This window comes from Lutra lutra, chromosome 4, assembly GCF_902655055.1.
Source record: "Lutra lutra chromosome 4, mLutLut1.2, whole genome shotgun sequence".
Lineage (NCBI taxonomy): Eukaryota > Metazoa > Chordata > Mammalia > Carnivora > Mustelidae > Lutra > Lutra lutra.
In genome coordinates, this window is record NC_062281.1 from 137452485 (window position 1) to 137478579 (window position 26095).

Genomic DNA, 26095 nt, shown 5'->3' on the forward strand with positions numbered 1-26095 from the left:
TATTTAACAAATAGTTTAAGTATATCTTTCAGATTCTAAGTTCCTTTTCCCAGACTTGAGCACTGCTTTTGCAATACAGATTAAAAACTCTCAGTTGATGGGGCGCCTGGGTGGCTCAGTGGGTTAAGCCGCTGCCTTCGGCTCAGGTCATGATCTCAGGGTCCTGGGATCGAGCCCCTGGGATCGAGCCCCGCATCGGGCTCTCTGCTCAGCAGGGAGCCTGCTTCCTCCTCTCTCTCTGCCTGCCTCTCTGCCTGCTTGTGATCTCTCTCTGTCAAATAAATAAATAAAATCTTAAAAAAAAACAAAAAAAAAACAAAAAAAAACTCTCAGTTGATAAATGTTATCTTTGTCAAAATGTAAATCATCTGTTTTGAAGAAATATGAAATTTATTATATAATTCTGGCCTATTTAAAAAATAAATGATAGAGTTGATTCTTGATAATTAAAATATCATTTATAATTAAAATATTGTTTTATATATAGGCATATCTGTGTGTGTGTTTATATAAACATATGACTGGAAGCTAAAAGTATCAAAAAGAGCTAATACTATAGATAACACAATAGATTCCAGTATCAACTTGTTTAACCATTACAGTAACATGGGATAATAGTACTTATGTCAATACTTTATAGAATTTTCTACAAGTGGAGTTGGAAAAATAATTTTTGGAATCTAATGGTTTTCAGCGTTTGTAGTGGTTTTCAAAAATATAAACAATTTAATGACCTACACATATGGAAATGTAAGCCCGAACATTGTTTATTAAATTAGGGATTAAATGTTACTGAACGTCTGCATTATACTTGAGAAGAAGAAGACATGCAGAGGAAGGTAGATGAAAGTTGAACACTATACGGACCCTTCTTAAATTATTTTTTTTTCTGTTTTTAATTCTGGTAGTGGGGACGTATTAACAATAGGGTGATAGCAGTATACTTAGCAAAGTGATTTTTTTTGTGATAATTCCCTCACTCTGCTTTCCATCACCCTATTTATGACCTCTATTAAAACGCCATAGATTAGATTTTTCTCAAAGAAATATAGCTGAAGGAAGTCATGAAAGCTTTACCCTTCAAAAATTTCTGATCATTCCTTGGTCTGTATGTAATCTCAAACCTTCCTTTCTGATGAGTAAGACATCTCTAGGCCACTTAGTGTATTTTACATCATAACGATAGCTACTGATGGAAGGTCAGCAGGCACTTTCCTAATAATAATAGTCGCCTTTATTTAAAGCTCCTTGTATGTGCCAGGCATTCTTCTAAGAGTATTACATTCAATGCCCAGGACCTTATCAAGTCAGGTACTGCTGCTGTTAATTGCTGCTGTTACAGTGAGAAAAGTGAGACACAGAGAGGTTAAGTAACTTGCCCAAGAACACACAATAGTGGGAAGGCAGTATTCTAACTCAGGCAGTTTGGCTCTATTGTAGAATTTTATTTGCGTGTGCTCTGGATAACACTGGATAATATTAGAGGCCCACATCCTATGAAATTCAAGGTATTTCTCTGGTACTTTGTGAATTCACAGTAATGCTCCTTTTGCTTTTTTTTTTTCCTTCTTTTTTTAATGCTCACTTATGCTTATTTACAAATATGCAATTACTTATCCCTACCACATCAAGCAGTGTTTCTTACTTGATTTCCACCAGGGAAAAATCCCTACTCATAACAAAGCATTTGTTATGGAAAAGGAGGGTCTAAATTTAGCTCTGCAAATCTAAACACTTTGAATGTAACATAAGCATTCACATTCTCAGAATTTTTTTAGCTCCTTCATTCCAACACAATGCCTAGCTCCTGTTGCACTACGGAGATTCCCCTATAGAGATTCCCCTACAAATTGCCCCGCAGATTCCCCTATAGATTAGAGATTCCCCTCCAGATTCCCCTGTAGATTTCCCTTCCAATTTTTTAACATCTGGTTTTCTCAGTCCTTACCTCTGGGGAGCAAAATGATTTTTGTCTCATGCAAAGCACTCTCTTTCAACCTTTCCTTCAGGACCTTACTTTGGGATTGCACCTTTTACCTCAATCCATCTAACTTTAGGGGATTTTTGCAGGATAGCACTAAACACCCTTAACTAAAGATGCTGGGAATAGCAGTCAGGATGATAGACTTTTGAACAACTTTCACTATTACTTATTAGGTACCCAAGAGGCCCTGTGTTTTATAACATGGCTTCTCATTCTGCTGACCTTCCCATGAGGTAGGCATTATCACTGTTACTTTAGAGATGAAGAGATGAATGTCCAAGAAAATTAATTGCCTTGCCCAAGGTTTCAAAACCACTAAGTACAACAGTACACATCCCAGCTCAGATTCTAAAGGCTAGACTCTTTCCAATGTGTCTTCTCATTTAGGTCCTGAATATTCTTAAGTACCTTATTTAACCCAAGTTTTTTGTGATTAAATGCTTTGCATGCATATAGGTTCCAGTTTACTCTAAAAGAGCTCAATGGGTTAGCTGTTCTGTAAAAATGAAAATGGTTGGCCATTTTGCCTACACTAACATAACAGTGATTAAGCCCTCATAGCTCTTAGTACCATTTTTAAAGGTACTGAATATAAGTGTGACAGAAAAGATGCTTTAATTTGTTTTCTTTCTATAGAGCTCAGAAATATAAAAGTAAATATACATGAAAAAGATAATTTAGTTTCCAAATTACTTAATTTTCTGAACTCCAAAAGACATTATGAATGGAAATACCATCGTTTTATCAAAAAATAAGTAACATGAAGAGTATATTGTGAACATACTGGTAAATATTTATTTTTTAATGATGTAAGTGATATATGTAAGTGATACAGTTGTTATGATTAAAGGTCAAATCAATCTCCTAGTGCAACTTAAGAATTCTGAATGTATGAATTTATGTATTGAGTCAAATGTAAAATCTCCCTAGGTAATTAGGAACTGAAGGTTGTAACATTTGCCATTTGAGAAGATAATTATTCTCTAGATATTCAGTAAAGTCTGTGCCCTGTGACACTGATGATTCAGAAGCAGGTGAATGCCCACTATGAAGTATTGGCTTTGGAGACAAAAAGGGTAAGTGTGTCATTTATAAACAACTTTTTAATACTTAGGTTTCTGATTGATCTTTCATTTTATAGACATTTACACCTGATATTTTTATTTTTTAAAAGATCTATAATAGTAAAAGAACATTTTGTAATGTATCTACAACTTTTTAACAACAAAGTTCCTTATAAAAAATTCACGTTCTTTGTAATTACATTTAGTGATATAAAACATAAATATCCATTTTCACAAAAGCTTAGATCCTGGCTGAGCCACTAGGTACTTTGAAGATTTGTTATTCTTCCACTCAAACAATATTGATGGCTATTTAGATTCAGTACATTTAATACATAAATTAGTTGCTTTTTTTTTCTGAACCTTACCTTCTTTCGTCTTTTATTCTACAATATACTTTCTTCTTGCTAAGTCAGTTCCTCAAAATGGCATTTACATCTTAATGTAACTATAAATCCTCAAGCTTACTTTCAAAATCATCAAACATCAATAGTTTTAATAAAAAATTTGAGAAATCTGGATCCAATTTTATATTAGTTATTGTGAAGAGTAATTCCCCTGTCCAAGACTTGATTCTTTCTGTCTGTCATGCAATAACTAACTACATAAGGTTATTTGAAATATAATCAGTCCTGAAAAAGAAATAAAATTACTAACCAAGATAGACTAGCTATTAAAACTTATCCATAAACTCTTAGTTAAAAAAAAAATTACTAGATGCTGTTAATGACACTGAATATATGTGTAGTATGTAAATTTATAATGGCAAATATTTAGGAATAATCTGTTTCTTAATTATATATTTTCCTTACATTTTAGGAATGGTCTTAGTTCTTAATTATATATTTTATGTTGTAACCCTCTGCTAACTATTTCTGTTCAAAAAATTATTTGCACAGCACAGGGTATGACTACTAGGGAAATTTTAGTGAAGAATTCTTTAATAAAGTTAATATTGCATAAGAGGTAATTTTAAATCTATTAAAATCAGCTTTTATTTTATTTTATTTTATTTTTATTATTTTTTTATTTGACAGATAGAGATCACAGGTAGGCAGCGAGGCAGGCAGAGAGAGAGAGGAGGAAGCGGGCTCCCTGCCGAGCAGAGAGCCCGATGTGGGGCTCGATCCCAGGACCCTGGGATCATGACCTGAGCTGAAGGCAGAGGCTTTAACCCACTGAGCCACCCAGGCGCCCCTAAAATCAGCTTTTATTACCAATAAGATACTTTTCAAATATAGCACTACTGCAAAATCATACCTAAGCAAAATAGCTTACATTTTAGGTGTAATAATTCTAAACTAATTTTATTAAAAAAAAAAAAAAAAACTCTTGAATTTATGTCATTTAATCCCGGTCTGATGAGAAACTAAGAGAGTGTGATATGGGTAATAATTTATGGTCACTTTACTTGGATCAAGTTCTGGGTTCAGATAAAGTTCTGTCATTTACTTATGAGGCTATATTTAATAAGTTACTTTTCTGGTTCTCAGGTAATCTATAAATAATAATAGATAGTAATAGGTCTACAAGGTTGTTGTGAGAATTTAATGAGGAATTATATACATGACACCTGGTTATTATAATAAAACTGAATCAGTAATTCTAACATTTGAAAAATTTCAAGCTAACTTAAGGTTATTTTAATAAAAGCCCAGATATTTTCATTTTACATAATTTTATGAACACTTTCTAGAATATATTACCTATTTGTTTTTTAGTAAGCAGAATATATTAAAATATTGAAAATTTTTCTTGACAGAATTATTACCAAGAATATGTTTCTTATGTTTTTGCTCATAAGCAATATCAGAATAGAAAATTTTTTTAGGGGCGCCTGGGTGGCTCAGTGGGTTAAAGCCATTGCCTTCGGCTTAGGTCATGAGCCCAGGGTCCTGGGATCGAGCCCCACGTCGGGCTCCCTGCTTAGTAGGGAGCCTACTTCCTCCTCTCTCTCTGCCTGCCTCTCTGCCTACTTGTGGTCTCTGCCTGTCAAATAAATAAATAAAATCTTTAAAAAAAAATAAAAGAAAAAATTTTTAAAGATTTTATTTATTTATTGGAGAGATTGAGAGAGACAGAGATAGCAAGAGAGCAGGAGCAGGGAGGAGAGGGAGAAGCAGGCTCCCCATGGAGCAGGGAGCAGGTTGCAGGGCTGGAACCCAGGACCCTGGGATCATGACCTTAGCTAAAGGCAGATGCTTGACAGACTGAGCCCCCCAGCTGCCCCAAAATAGCAAATATCTTAAAAAGAAAAATAATGTTATCATTTAAATTATAAGCAGTAGTTTTCTTGACTATATAATACAGATTCTGGTCTGAAGATCTCAGCTCATATCACTGACATTTGTTTAAAAGCATGGGCATTCATGTATTCAGGGCACATCTGTTAGATTTCTGCTGTCTAATGGAGAAACTAGGGCAATAAGATTCAGCTTTGTAATCAGGTCTTCCTTTAATGTTCAGATGTCTTCATTCACTCCCTGTTTCAAGACTATTGGGAAGATCCCAAATAAATTGGAATGTATAGTTTTAAAAACCACTGAAAAAATCATAGCCTAAACATAAATCATGGTTTTAAATTAATAATGATAAAAACCATTCATGTCTTTGCATAATGCTGTTTACTTAGCTAATCTTTAACATTATCTTAAACCTGAAAACAAACCATCTTTAAACCAAACTAGATGAAAACAATTTACCATGTATATTTCAATCGTGCTCCAGAGTTTTTGTTTCTCTGTATCTCTCTCTCTCTCTTTCTCTCTCTCTTTCCAGTATTAGAGGTAGCATCATTTAGCAGTTAATAGCATGAACTCTGTAAAAGGAAACATGTTTTAACTCAGCTTATAATACACTACCTATATAACTGATGGACAAGTTTCAAAGTTACTTAATTGTATAAGCCTGTATTTATTCATACAGTGAATAATAAGAATAATGTGACTTACCTCATAGGGAAGTTGTGAGAATTACATAGAATTTTACATGTAGAGAGCACAAAATTCAGTGTTTTTGCATTTCTGCATCCCCTGCATGAAATTTTTCTTACAGATACTCAAGGCATTTTGTCAGAGAGAATATTCCTCACCCCATTTTAAATAGCATCCTCCACTTTCCCACCTCCTGTCAGTAGATCTCAAATAACCTGGCCACACATTAGAAGAAAAGGTCAATGAATTTGACAGCTTTCCTAACCAATTTTTCTTAGGGTCATTCATATTGACATAGTTCTCCAGATAAATGTTATTAAAAAGGAAGCCCCTTTTCAAAACTTAAAAAATGTTGAATGCACAAATCAGTGAAAGCGTGAGTTCTTGGGGGACAGTAACTTCGGTAGTCAGTCTGGTATACTTAAAACATGTGACAGTCTTCTAATCTTTGTCAAAAATGTTTTTAATTAAACCAATTGTTATACAGCTGTAATGTTGTCACTTATCAGCATAATGAATTTTAACTGAAGGCCACTCTTGCTGTGAGAGTGAACTGATTAACTGGAGGGTCTGCATTGGTAATAATTAGTCAGAAAAATGCAGTGGTGCAAATCAATATCTTGGTGCTGAGACTCTCCTTGGGGAATTGAAACCATAACAAAGCTGTCAAGCTGCAGAGAGATGGGATGTTGCTGATTTGTGTTGCTAATTTATTCTCTGATACTTTTAACTTGTATACTGGATACATCAAGAAGGGGAAAAAAGATATTTCATTTAATAAATTGTATTGAAGCCTTAAGTGGTAAACTGGTTACATTTTTGAAGGGTGGGAGGAAATAATCAGAATTATTGTAATGCTATTTTGGGGAGGTCAATGTTTAGCATATATGCACCACTTGCTACTTAGTGTTATACTTTATATGCAGGTAATTTCGTTTTCAAATTATTGCATTTTTAAGGAGAGATGATATTATTAAGTAGGAAGGACATTTATTTGGCTAATGGAATTATAGTCATTCTTATGGCCACTTACAATGCATGTTTCAGGAATGCATCATAGAGAAGAGAACTACCTGTCACTCATCATAGATTTCATAGTTTGAGAACTCATTATGGAAGAGTCCATTTCTGGTAGGATTTTCAAAAGTCTCTTTCCTGTATTACACTCTTAAGTTTTTCAGCAACCCAGTCATAGAATTTTGTGCAAGACACAATTTTTGGACATCAGTTTATCTCTAATATTTTAAGGAGGTTGTAATTCTGCTTCAGAATCTGAATGCCACTCTCAGAGGTATTATGGTATAAGAAAATATGTACTTGGGTAAATTCAATTCATATATATGATGATTGCTGTGTTAGAAGTAAGCCAAGGTGAGAAAGGATGTTCTCATGTGTGGAGAAGACAAGGGTTCACTGAAAGAAGAGTGCCATCTCCTGTCCTGAACTTTGGGCTTATGTGATTTGAGAATTTAGATGGTCATTAGAATTGGAGTCCCTCCTTGTAATGATAGGGACAGTGGGACATTCATGTGATTTGTGGAAGTTTGTATAACTTGGAAGTAACTCCAGGTTACTTTGTAATTATGTTTTGTTAGGAAATAACTGTTTCTTGGAAAATCAACATTCATGATATATGAAAACATATTTTAGATTTTCACTAAAAAAGTATGCCATTATATAAGCAATTTGTAAACTTCTGGACTGATCACATTGGTGTCTTAATATTTTGTATTCAATATTCTCCTTCTCCCTGCAATAAAATATAGCTGGATGTTTTCTTGTAGAAAGGTGACTTAATAGTTGGTACTAACTAAAGATGTGATTATAAGTAGTATTTCTTTTATGAATTACATGCATGAATCTTCATAATACCTAATAATGAAACTTTTTATTAAGGATTTTTTTTTTTTAGATTTTATTTATTTATTTGACAGACAGAGATCACATGTAGGCAGAGAGGCAGGCAGAGAGAGAGAGAGAGGAGGAAGCAGGCTCTCCCCTGAGCAGAGAGCCCGATGCGGGGCTCGATCCCAGGACCCTGAGATCATGACCTGAGCCGAAGGCAGAGGCTTTAACCCACTGAGCCACCCAGGTGCCCCTTTATTAAGGATTTTTATAAATTAATTTATCACCATTTCAGATCTGTGTATTTTTTGCTATTGGAAACAAAAATAACAAAATTACCAAAGCATATGGAGAGACCGAGTCAGTTTTGCAAACATTTAAAAAATCTCAGCAGGACAAAAATACATCTGGCTTCATAAAAACTGAACTTAATTTGTCTTCATGCATCCTTGTTAATCAAACCTCATTTTCCACAATATGCTTACCCTGTTTTCTGCTGTGCAATTACCAGAATATAATATAAACATTTACCTGAAATTTATAGTTTTAGGATTTTTATATGTCATTGACTTCAGCAGTGTGATGAGGAAGATGCAAGACTTCTCTCCATGAGAAATAGCCTTGTTTCCATGCTTTATACCTCAAATGCTCTCCTACCCTTCCTTCTTCTAAGTGCTTCATTCCTCCCAGATTGCCTCCCTCGGTTGTCTTGTCTTACATGGTCTTCTCTGTTGTTCCATTTTGGTACTTGGTCCCTACAATACACCCGATACATAGATGGTCTCTCTTTTAAAGACTCCTCCTTTCTTATGAAAACTTTATACGTTTTACTCACATTAAAATATAAGTTCAGAAAGTAGGGGTGTCACCTTCACGAGGTGGGGATCCTGGTGATCGGAAATGAAATGATGGCAAGACTACTGACTGACGATCAGTAGATAACTTTATTTCTTAAAAATCACTTCTTTTATACTTTACACAAGATCTCGTTATAAACAGGATATAGATTTATGTGCAGGACATGAGCCACATGCAGGATATGGGCTATGTGCAGGACGTGGGCTACGTGTGAGATGTGAGCTACATGCAGGATGTGGGCTATGTGTAGGCAATCAAGTGAGACAAGTGAACAACAATTATCTCTTAGCTTTAAATGATAAGAGCAAGTTAAGGATTCTCCACACTTATCATATCCATCTAAAGGAGGACAAGGAAGCCCTCCAGGGATCTTCCCATGTTTATTCCAGGCGTTGGCCCAGGAAGACTCTTGCCCTCCATCTCCTGGAGTTTTCTCACAGGATCCAACACAACCCCAGTCACATTGGCGAGGATCCGGATTGTGTTCTAGCATAGGGGTATTGGATATTTCTTTTTATCTAGCTCATAACCAGTTCCTGGTTTTCCAACTCATATTCATTAAGTTTTGTTTTGTGGATGGAAGGATTTTTAAATTCTTATCTGTCTTTTCTATTTCCATATTTCTTAATTTCTGTATAATTTCCATATGGACACTGAGTATTTTGATTGTCACCTCCATAAATTTTCCACTTGCTTAGACAGAAATCTATATAACAACTAAATGCTCAGAAGTGCTAATTAAGGGTGAATATTAAGTAGTGATCTGGATTATAAGAATCTCTTCAAAAACTGAACATTTGTATCTTTAGAAATTAATCTTGGCTTCCTTTGTTGTTGAATTTTTGATAAATTTGGTGTCCAGCTGCCTGCCACCAAGCTTGGCTTCCTGAGATAATTTCCAGCCAAATGTTTTAATTTGGTCCTGTCCATCTCAGGCACCTAACCTATGAGCCATCTGCCACCCTGGATATAAGAATTACTGAGAAAAAAATTATTTCAAAGCAAAACATAATAGAAAGACAAATAAAGCTTTTTCAGTTTCATTTGAGCAAAAAAAAAAAAAAATAAGATCATTTAGTAAAGGTAAAAATATTTTCAGAATAAAAGGCTCTATGACTCTGCCATGAAAGTCAAATATAAAGTCACTATTTGTGTTATACAATTTTTTCAGAAAATTGTTTATTCTAGAAATTAGCTTGGAGTTTTCATTATAATCAAATTTAATTAAATCTAATTTAAAATAAAATTATTGTCATTAAAAAAAGTACTTAGAACACCAAGGAGATTCCATTTATGTGGGTTAAATCTACCAATACTTATATTAAAATTGAGAAATTTAAAATGCTTACTCATTTATTAATAAAAAGCAAACCTATTATATGTTTATACAAATAACATGTCCTTATAAAATTAATACATTTTAAAATGAGATAAAATCATTGTCTTACCTTCTTTATATGTCTCTTTAATGTCTGCCTTAATAGAAATCAGCTAGATTCTCTTTCTGATTGTGCCTTCAATTTGTGACAATATGATATTTGATTGCATACAGGAAGAAAAATCTTGCCTTTTCAATATTGATTTGAAAGAGGATGAATACATTAATAGCCTTTTTGGGAAATTGTGATGTTCTTCTTTTATACTACACCAAAACTTGACAAGTGGTGTTTTCAAAATGATTAACTGCAAAATAGAATCTCAAACCTTATTAAACTTTGTGTGTTCTATTAATACAAAAGCCATCAATATATCCTGCACTTTGAATATATCTTTGTCAGATAGAAAATACTGGTTTACTGAGTTGGGCATGTATCTTACACTTACATTAAATAGTATTAGAAAAACAATCTGCTTTGTTAATATCACCACTGACATCATCCAAAAAGTAATATGAGAACTGGAAAGCTCTCAAGCTCATGGTGGTGGATTCAAGATGGCAGAAATGTTAATTTTTGCTGGTTTGCAAATTTTCAACCAAAACTGTCACAACAGTGTTTTATTTCCAAGTACACTGACATAACATTGATTTTGACCATTATTTATTCCTTCAAGTAAAAATGGTGTTCATGAGAAATGTAATTCAGCTTACATCTCAATCACCCAAGTGCTTTCTTCAAGACAACTGCCATAATTTGAAATCCAATAGAAACCCTTTATGCATACATTCTTTTTTTTTTTTTTTTAAAGATTTTGTTTGTTTATTTGACAGACAGAGATCACAAGTAGGCAGAGAGGCAGGCAGAGAGAGAGAGAGAAGATGAAGCAGGCTCCCTGCGGAGCACACAGCCCGATGCGGGGCTCGATCCCAGGACCCTGGGATCATGACCTGGGCCGAAGGCAGAGGCTTTAACCCACTGAGCCACTGAGGCGCCCCTATGCATACATTCTACTTCTTCACTTAAAATATGAAAAAATGTGTCTTCTCAAGATTTTATTATTCTTTTCTCAAAATTAATGGCACACACTCTGTCACTGAGTTGACTATTGTTAGTTTTAGGTATTTTACCTACCACTGCTTTTGCAATATCATTGCAAATGTTAACGTAGGGAAAAAGGCAAGTAACTTCTTATAATTATTATGAAAACAGCTTCTACCTATGGAATAAATGAGACTCATGGACTTTGAGGTCTGTGTACCACAATTTGAGAACTGCTATACTAATGAATGAAGAGTAAACTTTCCTGTTATTATAAATTTAGGAATGTCTTCCAGAGTCTAGTGCATTCCTCAATCACCTAATCTTTAATGCATAAAAGGGAATAATGGACATAAAATATAAAATGCAACTCAGTAAGTATTAAATTTCTTTGGTTTTATTAACACAAGGAAATGTCCTGTAATAATAATTATTGTTATTATAATTATAGCTACCATTTACTGAGTACTTACATGTGTGTCTGACACATAGATGAGATGCCTTGATTTCTTGCAATAATCTGTCCTTTAATGGATAAGAAAACTTCAGGTAGAGAGATTAAGAAATTTGCCTTTAATTGCAGAGTCCATGCTTTCAGTATTTACTTAATAAAATATAGAAAAAAGAAAAAGATAAATAAGTAATTCTCAATCTTTCTTGGTATTGAAGAGTATATGGGCACAAACTTGCCTGAAAATAATAGTGCCCAATTACTCTAAAATAAGTACATCTATTTTTCATTTGATTTTTATAACTTCCTAAGATAAATGCAAAAGTAAAATTTTCACAAATTTTAGAAATGACTGTATTACTTATTCCATTATGGGGGGAGAGAAAAAAGCAACTTACACTGTTTTTTGTTTTGTTTTGCTTTGTTAATGTATATTTTAAACAGATGAAGCACCCATTGTTTTTAAAATTCTGGCAGAATACTTTATCAAAATAAGACAGAACTTAACGGCTTAATTTTGTATCTTGTAATCATTCTTATCAAATTGTTTTCTAATGGTATTAAATATAAAATAGCTAGCACTTTGTAGAATATATGAGCAATTAAAATATTCTTACTAAAGAAACCTTTAAATCATTGCATAATTGTCGAAAGAAAATAATGATACATTTCTGTTTGAAATGAGGTTGCCTCAAGAGACTGATACAGACTGTAATGAAAAAAATGTTTTCTCATTTCTGAAGTAAGCCATGTTTCAGAAGCAATGCTCTTTAATTATAATCTACTTTTTTTTAATATGCCTATCATTTAAAAAATACCCGTTCTTATCTTTCCAAAGAAGCTTTATTAGAAATTCTATTCTAGGTATTCAAGTCCTTCTACATAAAAATTATATGGGAAAAAAAAATATCTGCAGATTTCTGTGGAAAGCTGAAAATATGTAATTCTAGTTCATCATTTGAATGAATAAATGTAAAATAAAACAAAATCCCATTTCTATTCAGAGAGTTAATAACAAAATCTTATCACAGTGTAACAGAAATATGTTGACATAAAACTAAAGCTATACTTGCTTTGATTTATCTGTACTGTGACATTTAAAATTATATAAAGTAATATTTGAAATTTATATCAGTGTTTCATAGTTTGCCAACTTCTTTATATGTAATCCATTCCACTCTATTAAGCTAGATACTGCATTCTTTAATGTGGAATATATGCCCAGGTGAGAGTTAGGATCTCTATTTTACAGTTGAAGAACAGAGGTATCAACATTTTCCCAGATCACACAGACCCTTTCTTATAGTCAAATGGAATTCTCTGGAGGTATTTATGGTTTTCTTTCTTCTGATTATTATTGAATTTCCACATTTCACGTAACAGTATAATTAATAAAATTATTGAAAAGTATTTTTAAAGAGGACTATTCAGTTTTCTCTCTTAAGTACATTAAATCAATAAAATAAATATTTTTATCTAAGATATGTAAATTTTTGGTTAAAAAGTACTTAGCTGGGCGCCTGGGTGGCTCAGTGGGTTAAGCCGCTGCCTTCAGCTCAGGTCATGATCTCAGGGTCCTGGGATCAAGTCCCACATCGGGCTCTCTGCTCAGCAGGGAGCCTGCTTCCCTCTCTCTCTCTCTGCCTGCCTCTCTGTCTATGTGTGATCTCTCTCTGTCAAATAAACAAATAAAATCTTTAAAAAAAAAAAGTACGTAGCTATATTTTCTAATAAATGATATTTTCTTTGAGTCCAAGGGATTTTAATTGATAATCATTCACTAAATATTTTTCAAGAAATGACCATAGCCAGAAACTGAGCAGGATGGCATTATCAAATTCATTTTATATTTCAACATTTTCCCAATGACCAACTTTCCTGAACAAGGCATAAGAATAGTCTTTTGTTGGACTTGGATTTCACATGTTTGTAACATCTATAAAATACTTATAAAATATTTCTTAAAATTCTATAAATAAGAAATCAAGTACGGATGAATTCTCTTTTTTTTTTTTCTTTTGTAAACTAGTCAAGATGGAGCTTAACTTTTTTTTCAAGATTTATTTACTTATTTATTGAGAGAGAGAAAGTGATAGAGAGAGCATGAACAGGGGCTCATTCTATGCTGGGCTCCATCCAGGGATCATGACCAGAACCAAATGTGGAAGCCTAACCAACTGAGCCACTCAGGTGCCCCCAGAGTTCTTAATAGGCATAGTTAATCAATGATTTGGTTTTATGAAATTGTGTTTACTATTTCTGATTTTTTTTCCACAAAAAGTCTTCTAAATCTTAATTCACCAGCTTCCCTTCTTCCATTTCTTCTGTCCAAAATATGACTTCAGTTTTTATTTTAATCAAAAGAGCAAAGCTCTGTGAGAGCACATACAATGCCCCTGTCTTTTTAGTCTATGTTCCATCTCCATCCTGGCCCCTATCTTTTATTTTTTGGTATTATATTCTATAAGTGTGTACATTATTCCCTATTATTTTCTTATCTAATACTTGATTTATGAAACCATTTGTTTTCCTTACATACATTACTATATAAACTTGTTTAATAAGTCCATATATTGCCTTTTAGTTTAGTTTTGCCTTTCTCTTTTCTCAGACTTATATCATCCTTTCCATTCTTTTACAGTCGTTTATATCAGATATTATTTTGGATCTATTGCCTTTGCTTTTTGTTTTATTTTGTTTATTTTTGCCTTTGATTCTTCATCTTTTGTCCTAACAATATATGCCTTTAATTCCTCATGGACCTGACACTTCCTAGGAATAACTAATTCCTCTTACCCTAATATATTCCTCTAACACCTACACTGTTGAAAACTAACTCTCTTTTTAAAATATATCTCCATATGTCTTTTGTTAGTCTTTATGATTCATTTTTCTTGGTTCTTCTATTTCTCATCCCACTCCGATCTTCTAGTGTTTGTTGTCTGTTTTTTGGTTTTGGTGGTGATTATTTTGTTCCCTTCCTGTTATAAGACTATATACATCCTCAGATCCCATCCTTAGCTTTCTTTTGGCCTCTCAGCAATTTTGGCCACTGTGAAGTTCAGTTTTATAAAGAAGTTTCAGCAAATATCTGTCTCTAGCCATAATCTTTGGGATACAAATGCTCAATTCTAAGAGAATGGTATCCTATTATCATAAATGCAGATGCCCAAATCACCCATCATTGTATCCTTGCTCAATCCCAAATTACTTTCTCCTGAATGTTATCTTCCCATTCTGCCTCATAGATGCAGTATAGGAGCTATTTAAAGAAATGGATAAAGTCATATGAGGCATCATATGTAAAAGGTGATGTTTGGGGCTTTAATCATTCTTGTAGTACACTCAGGTAAGATGTCCACAGATGATTAAAAATGGTGAATTTAACATTTGCTATTATTCAAAAAGAGGGCTTGACTTCTTTATGAAAGTATTTAATTGCTTACTAATGACTTGAAGATTTATTTTAAAACTAATATAAAACATTTCTTGAATTGATATAAGAAAAAAGAATATAAGTACAAATTTTGTATAACTCCTAGTACTGTTCATATGACATAACATTTGAGCATTTTTCTAATGAATTTTATAGACACATTCATTCAGAAATATAGGCAGTTATATACTTTTTTAATTCATCAGCTTTTCAAATTCTGGCTAGTATAAAAATCGATTTGTATTATTTTTGTTAATTGTTGAAATATTTTACTTATATATTATGACATATTTATATTTGTATATTTATAGCATATTTTGATATATATATATTTAACATATAGTTTTTTGAATAATTTTTTGATTTTTTTGAATTCAAGTTTTTGAATAATTAACATAAATATAGTGTTTATGTAAATATAATATGCATTTCATTTTAAACTTGTGTGAAGCTTACCTTTCATTATAACTTATTTACACATTTTTACACTTACTTCAATACACAACTCCTTACATACTTTGAAGTTGGTGAGGAACATATTCAGGAAAGAGGCTAATGTGATATATCCTTTATATCTTTAAGCAACAGAAAAGGAGATAAACTCAGAAGCAATTTTTTAAAGTTTTTTGCACTGACAACAAAGTAAAGATCAGTCACTTTAAAACACTAGCTGTAGTATTATGGCCCCATGGATGAAAATGAAAATGAGGTTTGATGAAATAAAATGTAACATAACTTTTTTCCCTGTTTTGATGGTTGTCTTGGCTATGAAGACCCAGACTCTTTGGTTTCTAACTCATTAGTCATCGTGCTGGAAAAAAAAAAAAATCAATTTGTAGAACAAAGTAAAATGCCAAGGTTAGTTCATGATGAGATGTGGCCATTAAATAAGGTCAAAACTGTAAATGTAGAAAGATAGCAAGTTATGTAAATAGCAGCATCAAATTTTGAGGCACTTTAACACCCCATACAAAATTAGTATCACTGGGTACTTGCATGCAGTGAACTTTAGGACACTGGTATTTCTTGAATATTCAGTGTTGCTGTTGGTTCAGATACTTTCATAAATGTTGAAGTTATTTTTGTTTTCTTTTTATAGTATGCTACATTTCTCAGAAAGAGGTTTGTGCCAAGACTCTAGTATAATCATCTGGTAATAATGTGTATTTGATGCTTTTAAAAATAGCATTTTCCATACATATCGCAAAATTTCCTGACCTTCCTCTTTCATAGAATTAATCATGCCATCTGTGCTCACATTGTATTTAATCATACTTCTAGTATAACATTTATCACATCACACTATATTAGAGTTAGATGTATATCTCTGTCTTTTTCACCAAACCATGGGCCCATGAGAGTACAGGAATCTCATTCATCTCTGTATCCCCAACATCTGGCATCATGTCTGACACATTCTAGACATTCACTAAGATAGTATCTGCATTGTTTTGATAAGCTTCAAGTAAATGAATGGAAGTACTTTTTTAATTTAATAAAAATCACCGGTAATATATCACTTACGAGTATGAAACTTACTTAAATTGTTAAAAAAAAAAAAGTAACAAAGGATTGTGAAGGTAAAAAATATATATATTAGAAGACTAACGAGATTCAAATTCTAATTCCTATTCAATAGAAATAGACATAGGCTGGACCATGCAGTTTTAACATCTGCTTGGTCCAGCATCATCTTCAAAGCAATCTCTAAGTAGATGAAGGCCAGAGAATCAGTCTCTTCTCTTCTGGTTCTTAGAGTCTTGCTGTGGGTATGTCAGCCCTATCTAGTTTTTCCATATCTGGAAATTCAAGTAGATTGTGACTGTGGAGTAAGGAGACCTGATATCAGGTCTGATACCAGGGAGACCTGATACCAAGGTGGTTTGGGTAAGAATGGAGAAGTAATAGAAAGTTAAAGGAATGAGCAACGGGTAAAAAGAGAGGCAAACCAAGAAACAAAAAAAAAAAAATTTTTTTAAGATTTTATTTCTTTATTTGACAGAGAGAGATCACAAGTAGGCAGAGAGGCAGGAAGAAGGGGTGGGCGGAAGCAGGCTCCCTGCTGAGCAGAGAGCCCCATGTGGGGCTCCATCCCAGGACCCTGAGATCATGACCTGAGCCGAAGGCAGAGGCTTAACATACTGAGCCACCCAGGTGCCCCCAGACCTCTTAATTATAGAGAATAAACTGATGGTTACCAGAGGGAAGGTGGGTGAGGGGATGGGTAACATAAGTGATGGGGATTAAGGAGGACACTTGCTGTGATGAGCACAGGGTGTGGTATGGAAGTGTTGAATCACTATATTGTACATCTGAAACTAATATTACACTGTTAACTAACTAGAATTGAAATTAAAACTTAAAAAGAAAGTCAAAGAACCTGGGCACTGCAATTTGAGTGTCAGTATTTTAACTCAAAATCAGTTTCAAATTATGTATTAACAATATAATTTGGTGATTGTTATTATTTTTATGTTTTTGCTAAAGAAAATTGTGTTTCTGTTTTCTTCCCAGTTAGGATGCTGTGACAGAAAGTCTTACATGGGCAATATAGTAGAGGTTTCATATTCCAGGCACTTAGTTTTGTCTATCATTAATACAGTTTCATATTTGTTTGTTGTTTTATACTATACTCCACAGGGGCATATAACTTTAATTTTAAGCATTGTTATATACATATATATATATATATATATAAACACACACACAGATCTGATGACTTGATGTAAATTTGTCACAAAAAATTGTAGAAGGGAAACTGGAAGTATTTTTTAGTGTTTCTCACAAATCAGAATTGAGGGCTATACCCTATTAACATCTTTAATTACATATCAGTATATTTTCACTTTGAAATTAAATCTAAGAGTCTTAATTATTCTATATATTGACTTTTAGTGGAAATGAGAATCTATGTATATATGTATATATCATATAGTTCACTGACATTGCCTGGTTATTTTTATACAACTTTTTTTTTTTTTTTTTTGTCCTTGTAACTCAGACTGGAACAATACTGGAAAGAAGTCAGCATGTAATTAGTTTGGATATATGAAAAACAGATTGCATTGTTTCACATGCTGTGAACTGTGAGTGATCCACAATGCTGTAAAAGATAGCAAGCATCAACAGTTTTTCCCCCTTAAGTCTCAACATTGTTGACTTTTCACACATCACTGCATAAAGAACTGAAAACATAGTGGTTCTACTGATATGATGACTATTGACTGGAATGGCTGCACTGGTTAGCATTTATTGGCTTACAGCTTACTTCTTCAAAGAGTCTTTTATTCTTAAAACCAATTTTGATCTTATTTGGAGCTTGTGTGTTAGAGAGGGAAAAAAGAGGAAAATGGTGAGGAAAGAGGAAATGATGAATTATTTTTCTCATTAAATGCGGAGTTTAGAAGAATCTAAAGACCATCACAAGATCCTATTGGATGGTCTTTTTTATTTTAGTTAAGGATAGTTATGTAGTCATTTACATAATTCCAGCTATCACGAAGTTATCACTGTGTGACTTTTTTTTTTAATATTTTATTTCTTTATTTGACAGAGAGAGGGAGAGCACAAGCAGGAGAGGGAGAAGCAGGCTCCCCGCGAAGCAGGGGGAGCCTGATATGGGACTCGATCCCAGGACTCCAGGATCATGACCTGAGCCAAAGGCAGTGGCCCAACCAACTGAGCCACCCAGGTGTCCCGTGTGTAGCTTTGTTTTACGCAGTTTTGCTCTTCTAGCATTTTCAGTTCTTATCCTGACATTTCACTCTATGGATCTTTGGTAGAATCAAGCCAGAGTCATGTTAAGTTTGGATGATTTGGTGATTATGACCTTCTAATTTTCATTTCTCATACATTTCTATTAGTGACTTTAATTGACCTTTAAGTATCAAAAAATGGCTAGTAAATACATACATATACCCTACATTTCATTTATAGTAAGACACTTGTTCAGCCTTCCCACATATTAACATCTTTGAAATCATGACACATCTTAAAATCCATGGAATCTTACACTTGTGGTCAGTCAGGTAGCAGTAATGGCATTGCTGTCCTTGCATGTGCATGTACAAACCTCTTCCAAGCTATTCATATTTTTCTCATTTCACATGACTTATATGTATTGTGAAAAGTACAAGCATAGAGTTTACTTGCCATTTAAAATGTCTTCAACTATTGCCCTAATATGCGATGTAAAGTGAAATTATGAGTGTTATGTTCCTCAAAGTCATGAAAAAAAGAGAAAAAGGTATACATTTGATATCTGTGGGAAAAATGTTCACTTTTGGAGGCATTAATATACTTTTTTTTCCCAAAGCTATTACCAAGTACTTCATATGATCTAACAAAAGAAGATATAATTAATTGAAGATGTGTTGTTCATTGCTGAAATATGTGTAATATAATTCTCTGTTGTTTCCACACAGTGTAAATGAAGGCAGTAGACATTGGCAGATCCTTTGAACTAAATGGAAGAAATTTCAAAGTATGTGGAACTGGTACTAATCACTCATATATCAGTTATAACTATTGTTATGTCATTTTATAGTAGTATATAGATTAAATTTTTTTTTTTTATTTGACAGATCACAAGTAGGCAGAGAGGCAGGCAGAGAGAGACAGGAGGAGGAGGCAGGCTCCCCGCTGAGCAGAGAGCCTGATGCGGGACTCGATCCCAGGACCCCGAGATCATGACCTGAGCCGAAGGCAGAGGCTTTAACCACTGAGCCACCCAGGCGCCCCTAGATTAAATTCTTATCACTGCTAGTTCAAAAAGGAAACATGTGTTTTAAATTAAATACAACTTAAAAATGGTGGATATATAAAATTCGATTCATTGAATTTTTGAACTTATTGAAAATTCTGAACTTATTGAAAAGTTAGGTTGAAAGATCATTATAACTCAGTATAATATCCACTCAATCTTACACTGGTGTCAAAATCCCAAGCTGTGTTTAACATCCAAATATTTAGGGTGATTTTTAATTTTGTACTTTATATTTAACTCCTCCTTAAGTATAAGGAAGTGGTGTCATTCATCACCTTTGTTTCATTTTCTGACCAGCAATTTATCCAAATTTATCAACTTATTTTCTAAACTAGCATGATCTATTTAAAGCTTTTAGTTATTCTTTAGTCAAAGAAACTATAAAGTAGAAAAAGACAACAGAAAAACGTGATAAATCAGAAAATATAGTATTTATTAAGAAAATCAACTTGAGGGGTGCCTGGGTGGCTCAGTCCTTAAACGTCCGCCTATGGTTTGGGTCATGATCCCAGCATCCTGGGATCAAACCCCATATTGAGCTGCCTGCTCAGCAGGAAGACTGCTTCTCCCTCTCCCACTCCCCCTGCTTGTGTTCCCTCTCTCGCTGTGTCTCTCTCTGTCAAATAAAGAAATAAAATCTTAAAAAAAAAAAAAAGAAAAGAAAGTTGAGCTTTCATTTTTATGTAAGAGTAGGTTTGGTTACAGTGATAGAAAACACTAAATAGCAGTTGTGAAAAAAGACAGAAACTGATTTTTGTCACACTTTTTTTTTTTTTTCCCCAGAAGTAGGTAGTCCAGGGCTTCCTGACTATCACAGAACCAGGTTCCTTCTGCCTGCTTGGTAGGGTTTACGTTTTCCCTAGCTGCAATCGCATCATGGCTTAAGGTCCCACCAGTTCCAGAACTGACTAGAGCACTTGTTCTAGTCAACAGGAAAGAGGATGGGAAAGGAAGAAGTCACAGGCTCTCCAAAGTTCCCAAACTGTCTTTTCCTTTCCTGCACCTCCTACCCTAAAGTCAAAATTTAGTCATATGTATGCCCCTAGCTATGGAAGAGGCTGAGAAATGTGGTCCTTATTTTGGGCAGCCATCTAAAAAGTGGGGACACTTGTGATGAGCGCTGGGTGTTGTATGTAAGTGATGAACCACTGATTTCTACTCCTGAAACCAATAATGCACTGTATGGTCACTAACTAGAATTTAAATAAAAATTTGAAAAAAAAAAAAACAAACATTCCTCAGGGTGGGACAAAAAATGGAGATACTTTTTCAGCCTAAGGAGAGAACTGGCTGGGGAAATGCCAGCAGCCTCATCCTCATCCTCCCACCAATCATAGGACATCCTTTGGCCCCCAGGAGAGCAGTGGCATATTACACTTTGAAAGAGAAGACTTTTTTTTTCTTATTTTGCTTAAAATGTTGGAGATAAATATAATATTATTTTACCACCAGGTGTGGTTATTTTTCATGTGCCTTTATGTCCATTTCATGTAATCAATATTTACTAATCATGAATTTTGTGCTTCGTACTTAAGGTGCCACATTTTTAAACAGAATTACTGTTCAAATGGAATTTGTTGCCCTTGTGGAGGTGTGCACTCACTGGTCCTGGCACTTTAAAACAAAAAAGGCAAATCTAAATATTAAATCGACTCTTAACTGGTTTCATCAAAATCTGATTTCCCTGTGAGTAACCTAAACTGACTCTTGATTAGCCTATAGCTATGGAAAAGTCTTACTTTGTTTTCAGATCATATTTTAAACCAAATGTAGAAGTGTCTTGTTCCACTTTTGAGCAGTATATTTTAATGTACTCCTTTGCCGTGGTTTTTTATTCTTACATCTGTAGGTTGGGAATCCAAATGCTTTTCCTTGTTTGACTACTATGTAGTAGATAGTTTTTCCTATAGATGAAAGTAGAGAAAGTTTCAGCATTTAGAAGTTCACATTGTTGATGGTGAACTGTGCACTGACCTTGTGCTAATGAATGGGAGGGCAGGTGTATAACTATGTGTTGTTAGCGTATGAATAATTACTTTTAAAAAGCTCATTTTTAAGGATTTAATCTTCAATCTACAGTAATCTACTTCTTTTGCCAAAGAGATAGCTGAGTTAAATGATTGATCAAAACAATTACTATTGCAGAGTTCAATATGTAAAATACACTGTTTCACAACCAAGATAGTGAAAGTTGTACTTCTGTTGATTAAGGTTTTATTTCAACCATGCCACGTTGCAAAATAAGACTGAATAAATTAAGGTATTACATGCAATTTTGGGGTATTGTTTCTTAAATACTGAAGAATAAGGTTTTCTAATCTTTGGTTAGTATTTTTAACACTATAATGATTAGATTAGTTTGAACACTCCCTTTATCTTGACATCATATCATTTCTGAGGGAAGGAACAATAAAACATTAACTGTTGGTGGAACATAAAAGACCCATATGATGTAGCTCTTTGTACTTTCTCCAATCTCTTGTGACCCAGGTAACACTACTCAAATTTTCAGATAATTTTAACTACATGATCTAAGTAAGGTCTGATAGTGTTCTACTGCGATAGAAATTTGATGTTAGCTGCATTGTCTGATTGTCCCAAATTATATGTTAAGTTGTCTCAAGTCTACTTGCCAATGTTATATGGAACACAGGAAAATGAGAAAAAGGTTTATTAAAATTTTAATTTTAATCTCAATTATTAAAATGACTTCTTGTGGGACTGTGTCTTATTATCTCAATTTGCCAGAAACTCTTTTATTAAAGTTACATGTATGTCATTTTCTCTCCTTCAGTGATTATTTTTGGAAGTACAGAATTGCATCTTCCCTGTAATTTTCACAAAAGTGCATATTTTCATCAGTAATTCAGCATGTATTAAGGTGAAAATAAACATTAACATAAACTCAAAGTTAAAACAAATATAACATCATTAAGAATTTCCTTTGGTACTCTTAACCCTTCCCCAAAATGCTGCCTTCATTGACATAAGACAGTTTTTTAGATTGTATCATTTAGAGGAAGGCAAAGGCAGGGAGTGGGTGAAAGTGAGGGAGAGAGAAGACACTAACAAATTTACTGAAAGCTAATGCTGGAAATACCTTTGGGTTATGCCTATGCAACTGCTCTCAGTTTTCCTCAAACTTAATTTACCACTATCACAACAACAAGGAAAATTGCAGCTTGGTGTTGTTCTTTAAGACATAGTATATAATGCCTTATAATTCACTGCTCACATAAGGTATGCAATATTTTATGTATGCAGTTATGAAGGGTATGGTCGTTCCTAATTCTATTTGTATTTCTAGGAATTTCACATAGGTTATGTTCCCTGCATATTATGATACAGAGTAATAAAGCTGTGTAGGTGTTAGACCACATTCCCTACTCCCCCCACCAAAATATAAAAATAAAAAAAAAATCTGTAACTTTATCTTGTAGGGCTTTTCAGAAATTTACAATCAAATATTTTGTCTTTCACTCCATGTTTCTGTAAAAAATACATCACTTTTATCTCTGATTTAAGTCTTTGGGTTTCTCTTTGCCACATTGCTAGTTTTCAAGCTAATATACTACATAATCTAACAAGAAAAATAATCTGAGTTATATAGTTATTAGAAGAATAATTTTAATTAAAATTTACATAGATTTTTTTAAAATTTACATAGATTTTTAAAAATTTATTTATTTACGTAGAGTGCACAAGGTGGTGGGGGGAGTTGAGGGGCAGAGGGGAGGGAGAGAGAGAATCTTAAGTAGGCTTGATGCTCAGTGTGGAGCTTGACACTGGGCTTGATCTTAGAGCCTGGAGATCATAACCTGAGCCAAAATCAAGAGTCAGATGCTTAACCAACTGAGTCACCCAGGTGCCCCAACATAGATTAAAAATATGTATATATATGCATGGTATCTAAAAGTGTGGAAGCACTTTAGATATATCACTCCCTAGGAAACTAATTTATCTGAACTTTATAGTGGAAATTAGGAATGGGCTGCTAGAGCCACCAGTGGTAAAATTTGAAATTATAAGGAAATACTAAAAACAACACTAAGAGCAGCGACTTTTAGCTCTTAAAGGGTTAGACTTCTTTTTCTTAAGTACTTTGGTGGTGGTGGTTTAACAATTTAATAATGAGCCTCCTTCGATTAGGCCACTAGCCTATTACAGTGATTAAGCTGGATACTGAACGCAGTGCTGTGTGTCTTTGATAAATCCCTGGGCCTCATTGTCATGATGGGACAATGATACCTTGACTACATGATGTCATCAGATATGTGCATGAGAGAGAAGTTCCTTTAACGTGCAACATACAACATATTGCACTGGTGCTCAACTACCTGTGTTGGATGCATGCCGATCAGTCCATACAGCAGATGATAAAGCAAACATTCTCCCCATTTGGGACTCATTTGCATGGCTTCCAGTGCATGGGAAGAAGGTAAAAACGTCGGAAAAAAAAAAAAACATGAAAATCCGATTAGGAACCCTGAGAAGCTCGTTTTGCCATTCACATGGCACATGGTCAGAAACCAAAATCTTCAGAACAAAAGAGAAATAAGAGAAACTTAAAAACCCCTGGGTGAAAGGTAACTTGAGCTTCCCCAAATCCTAACCAGTTCTTCATGTCTATCAGATGCTCTCATGATACCAGTACCCTCCGAAGGTGCTGAAGTAAATAATCTTTACCATGAGGTTGGGGAGTTCACTTTCCTCTTTAGTATATCCCTGGAAAGCTGAATGTGTAATCTCACTCTAGCTCTGAGTCAGGCAATTGATTTTCATATTTTTGAGAGAACCAGCTAGGGAATCTTGGCAACTTCCCTGAATGTGTTTGCTCTGCACTTTGACTCTAACAGGGATTACTCCCTGATACGTTCCCTACTTTTTAGACCCAAAGTTAGATGGTCAATAAAGTATTTGTTTAGAATAGCCTGTTCCCACTAAAAATAGAACTTGTCACTTCTTTTATCCTGTTTTTTATTACTTTGTACAAAGATACTAGCTCTCTGTCCTTTGCCATCTGATATGTGTATATGGAGAGGGCTAGGCTTCGTGGATCTGTAACAATAATCTTTGTCCAGTAAAGAAATAGGCCCCTATTTTCATATGTACAAAGAAGTTTTAAGAGAGATCAACATTTGAACACACATTAATGCCTTTTATTATGTTCAAATACTTCCTTTTGCAATTTCAAGTAATGATTTGAATTTCCTGCTGATTTTAGTGCATTTGCCATTTCTGCATTCTTTTCAGATTTTCATAATATTAAAATATTTACCTTAGGTATGATATTCTTTATGTTGTATAAGGATGATGTTCACTGAAGCAAAAATGAAATAATACCTTAGACCAATACCATTAGTAATTTTGATATTATAATTAGATTGTGTATTCTCCAAGTATGCCTTCATATTATGATGGTGAACCCTTAGAGTTGATGGATAGGACGGAGTTCCAAAGAATGAAAACGGTATACGGTAGCTATGTTTTCAGGGTTGTAATTTGACCTGTGATTCCAATCTATATGTGATTGAAAATAAACTAACAAAGTATACATGCAATTTTCTAAAGTGAAAAGAATACCATATAATCTAAGAATAAATAAATATATTACATGAAAAAATAATATCCCTGATACTGAGTTAGAAGAAGAATTAAATGACATTTTTGGCTTTAAAATTTAGTTTCATCTTTTTTTTTTTTCTTTTCCTAGTGAGCTCTTTGTCCAATGTGGGGCTTGAATTCATGATCCCTAGATCAAGAATTGCATACCATACCAACTGAGCTAGCCAACCTTCCCTAGTATTACCCTTTAAGGATCCTGTATGTACAGTTCTTTGATGCCAAAAATCTCAGCAATATCGGAGCTTAGAAGGAGTGACAGGAAAATGTAGTTCCTAAATTTTCTGTTTTGAGTCTCAAAGATAACAACATTCAAGAGATATTATGATTATGTGCCTATTTTTCAGACACTTTATGTTGCTTTATATATATATTATCAAAATTTTTATGTATTGAATTTTCTTGATTATTCCTTATGAAATTATTGCAAAGATATACAAGGAAAAACTTGTTTTGTTTTTCCGTTATGAAGCATCCTAATACCCGTGTTACCTTGGTGAAAGAGACAAAATAAAAGTAATACACATTAATTACCTGAAAAAATTAATGTTTCCATTGTCTTACAATACTTGCTCCTTTTATGTGAGGCACAGAAAGTTAAAGTATATTCTTAAACCTCAAAATTAGTGTTTCTTTCATATTTCTCATAGAGTTCCTTCCTTGTAATGTCCTAAAGACATAGACTGGAAATGAATGTTCTTTTCCTTAAAAAAATGTCAA

General features: G+C 33.8%; 1 protein-coding gene across 3 annotated transcripts in view; it reads left to right on the forward strand.

Moving 5' to 3' along the window:
* The window catches only part of NEGR1 (neuronal growth regulator 1), an 861528-nt gene that overhangs the window by 52974 nt on the left and 782459 nt on the right, over positions 1–26095 (forward strand). Inside the window, exon 1 of one of the 3 annotated variants that reach the window (XM_047727679.1) lies at positions 19408–19471. The exons of 1 other annotated variant lie outside the window; for it this stretch is intronic. In XM_047727679.1, coding sequence (XP_047583635.1) covers positions 19455–19471 — 17 coding nt within the window. In that variant the 5' untranslated portion in view covers positions 19408–19454. Of the gene's footprint in view, positions 1–19407; positions 19472–25557; positions 25577–26095 lie in introns of those variants that run through there. One more of the 3 variants, XM_047727680.1, reaches the window with a different exon arrangement.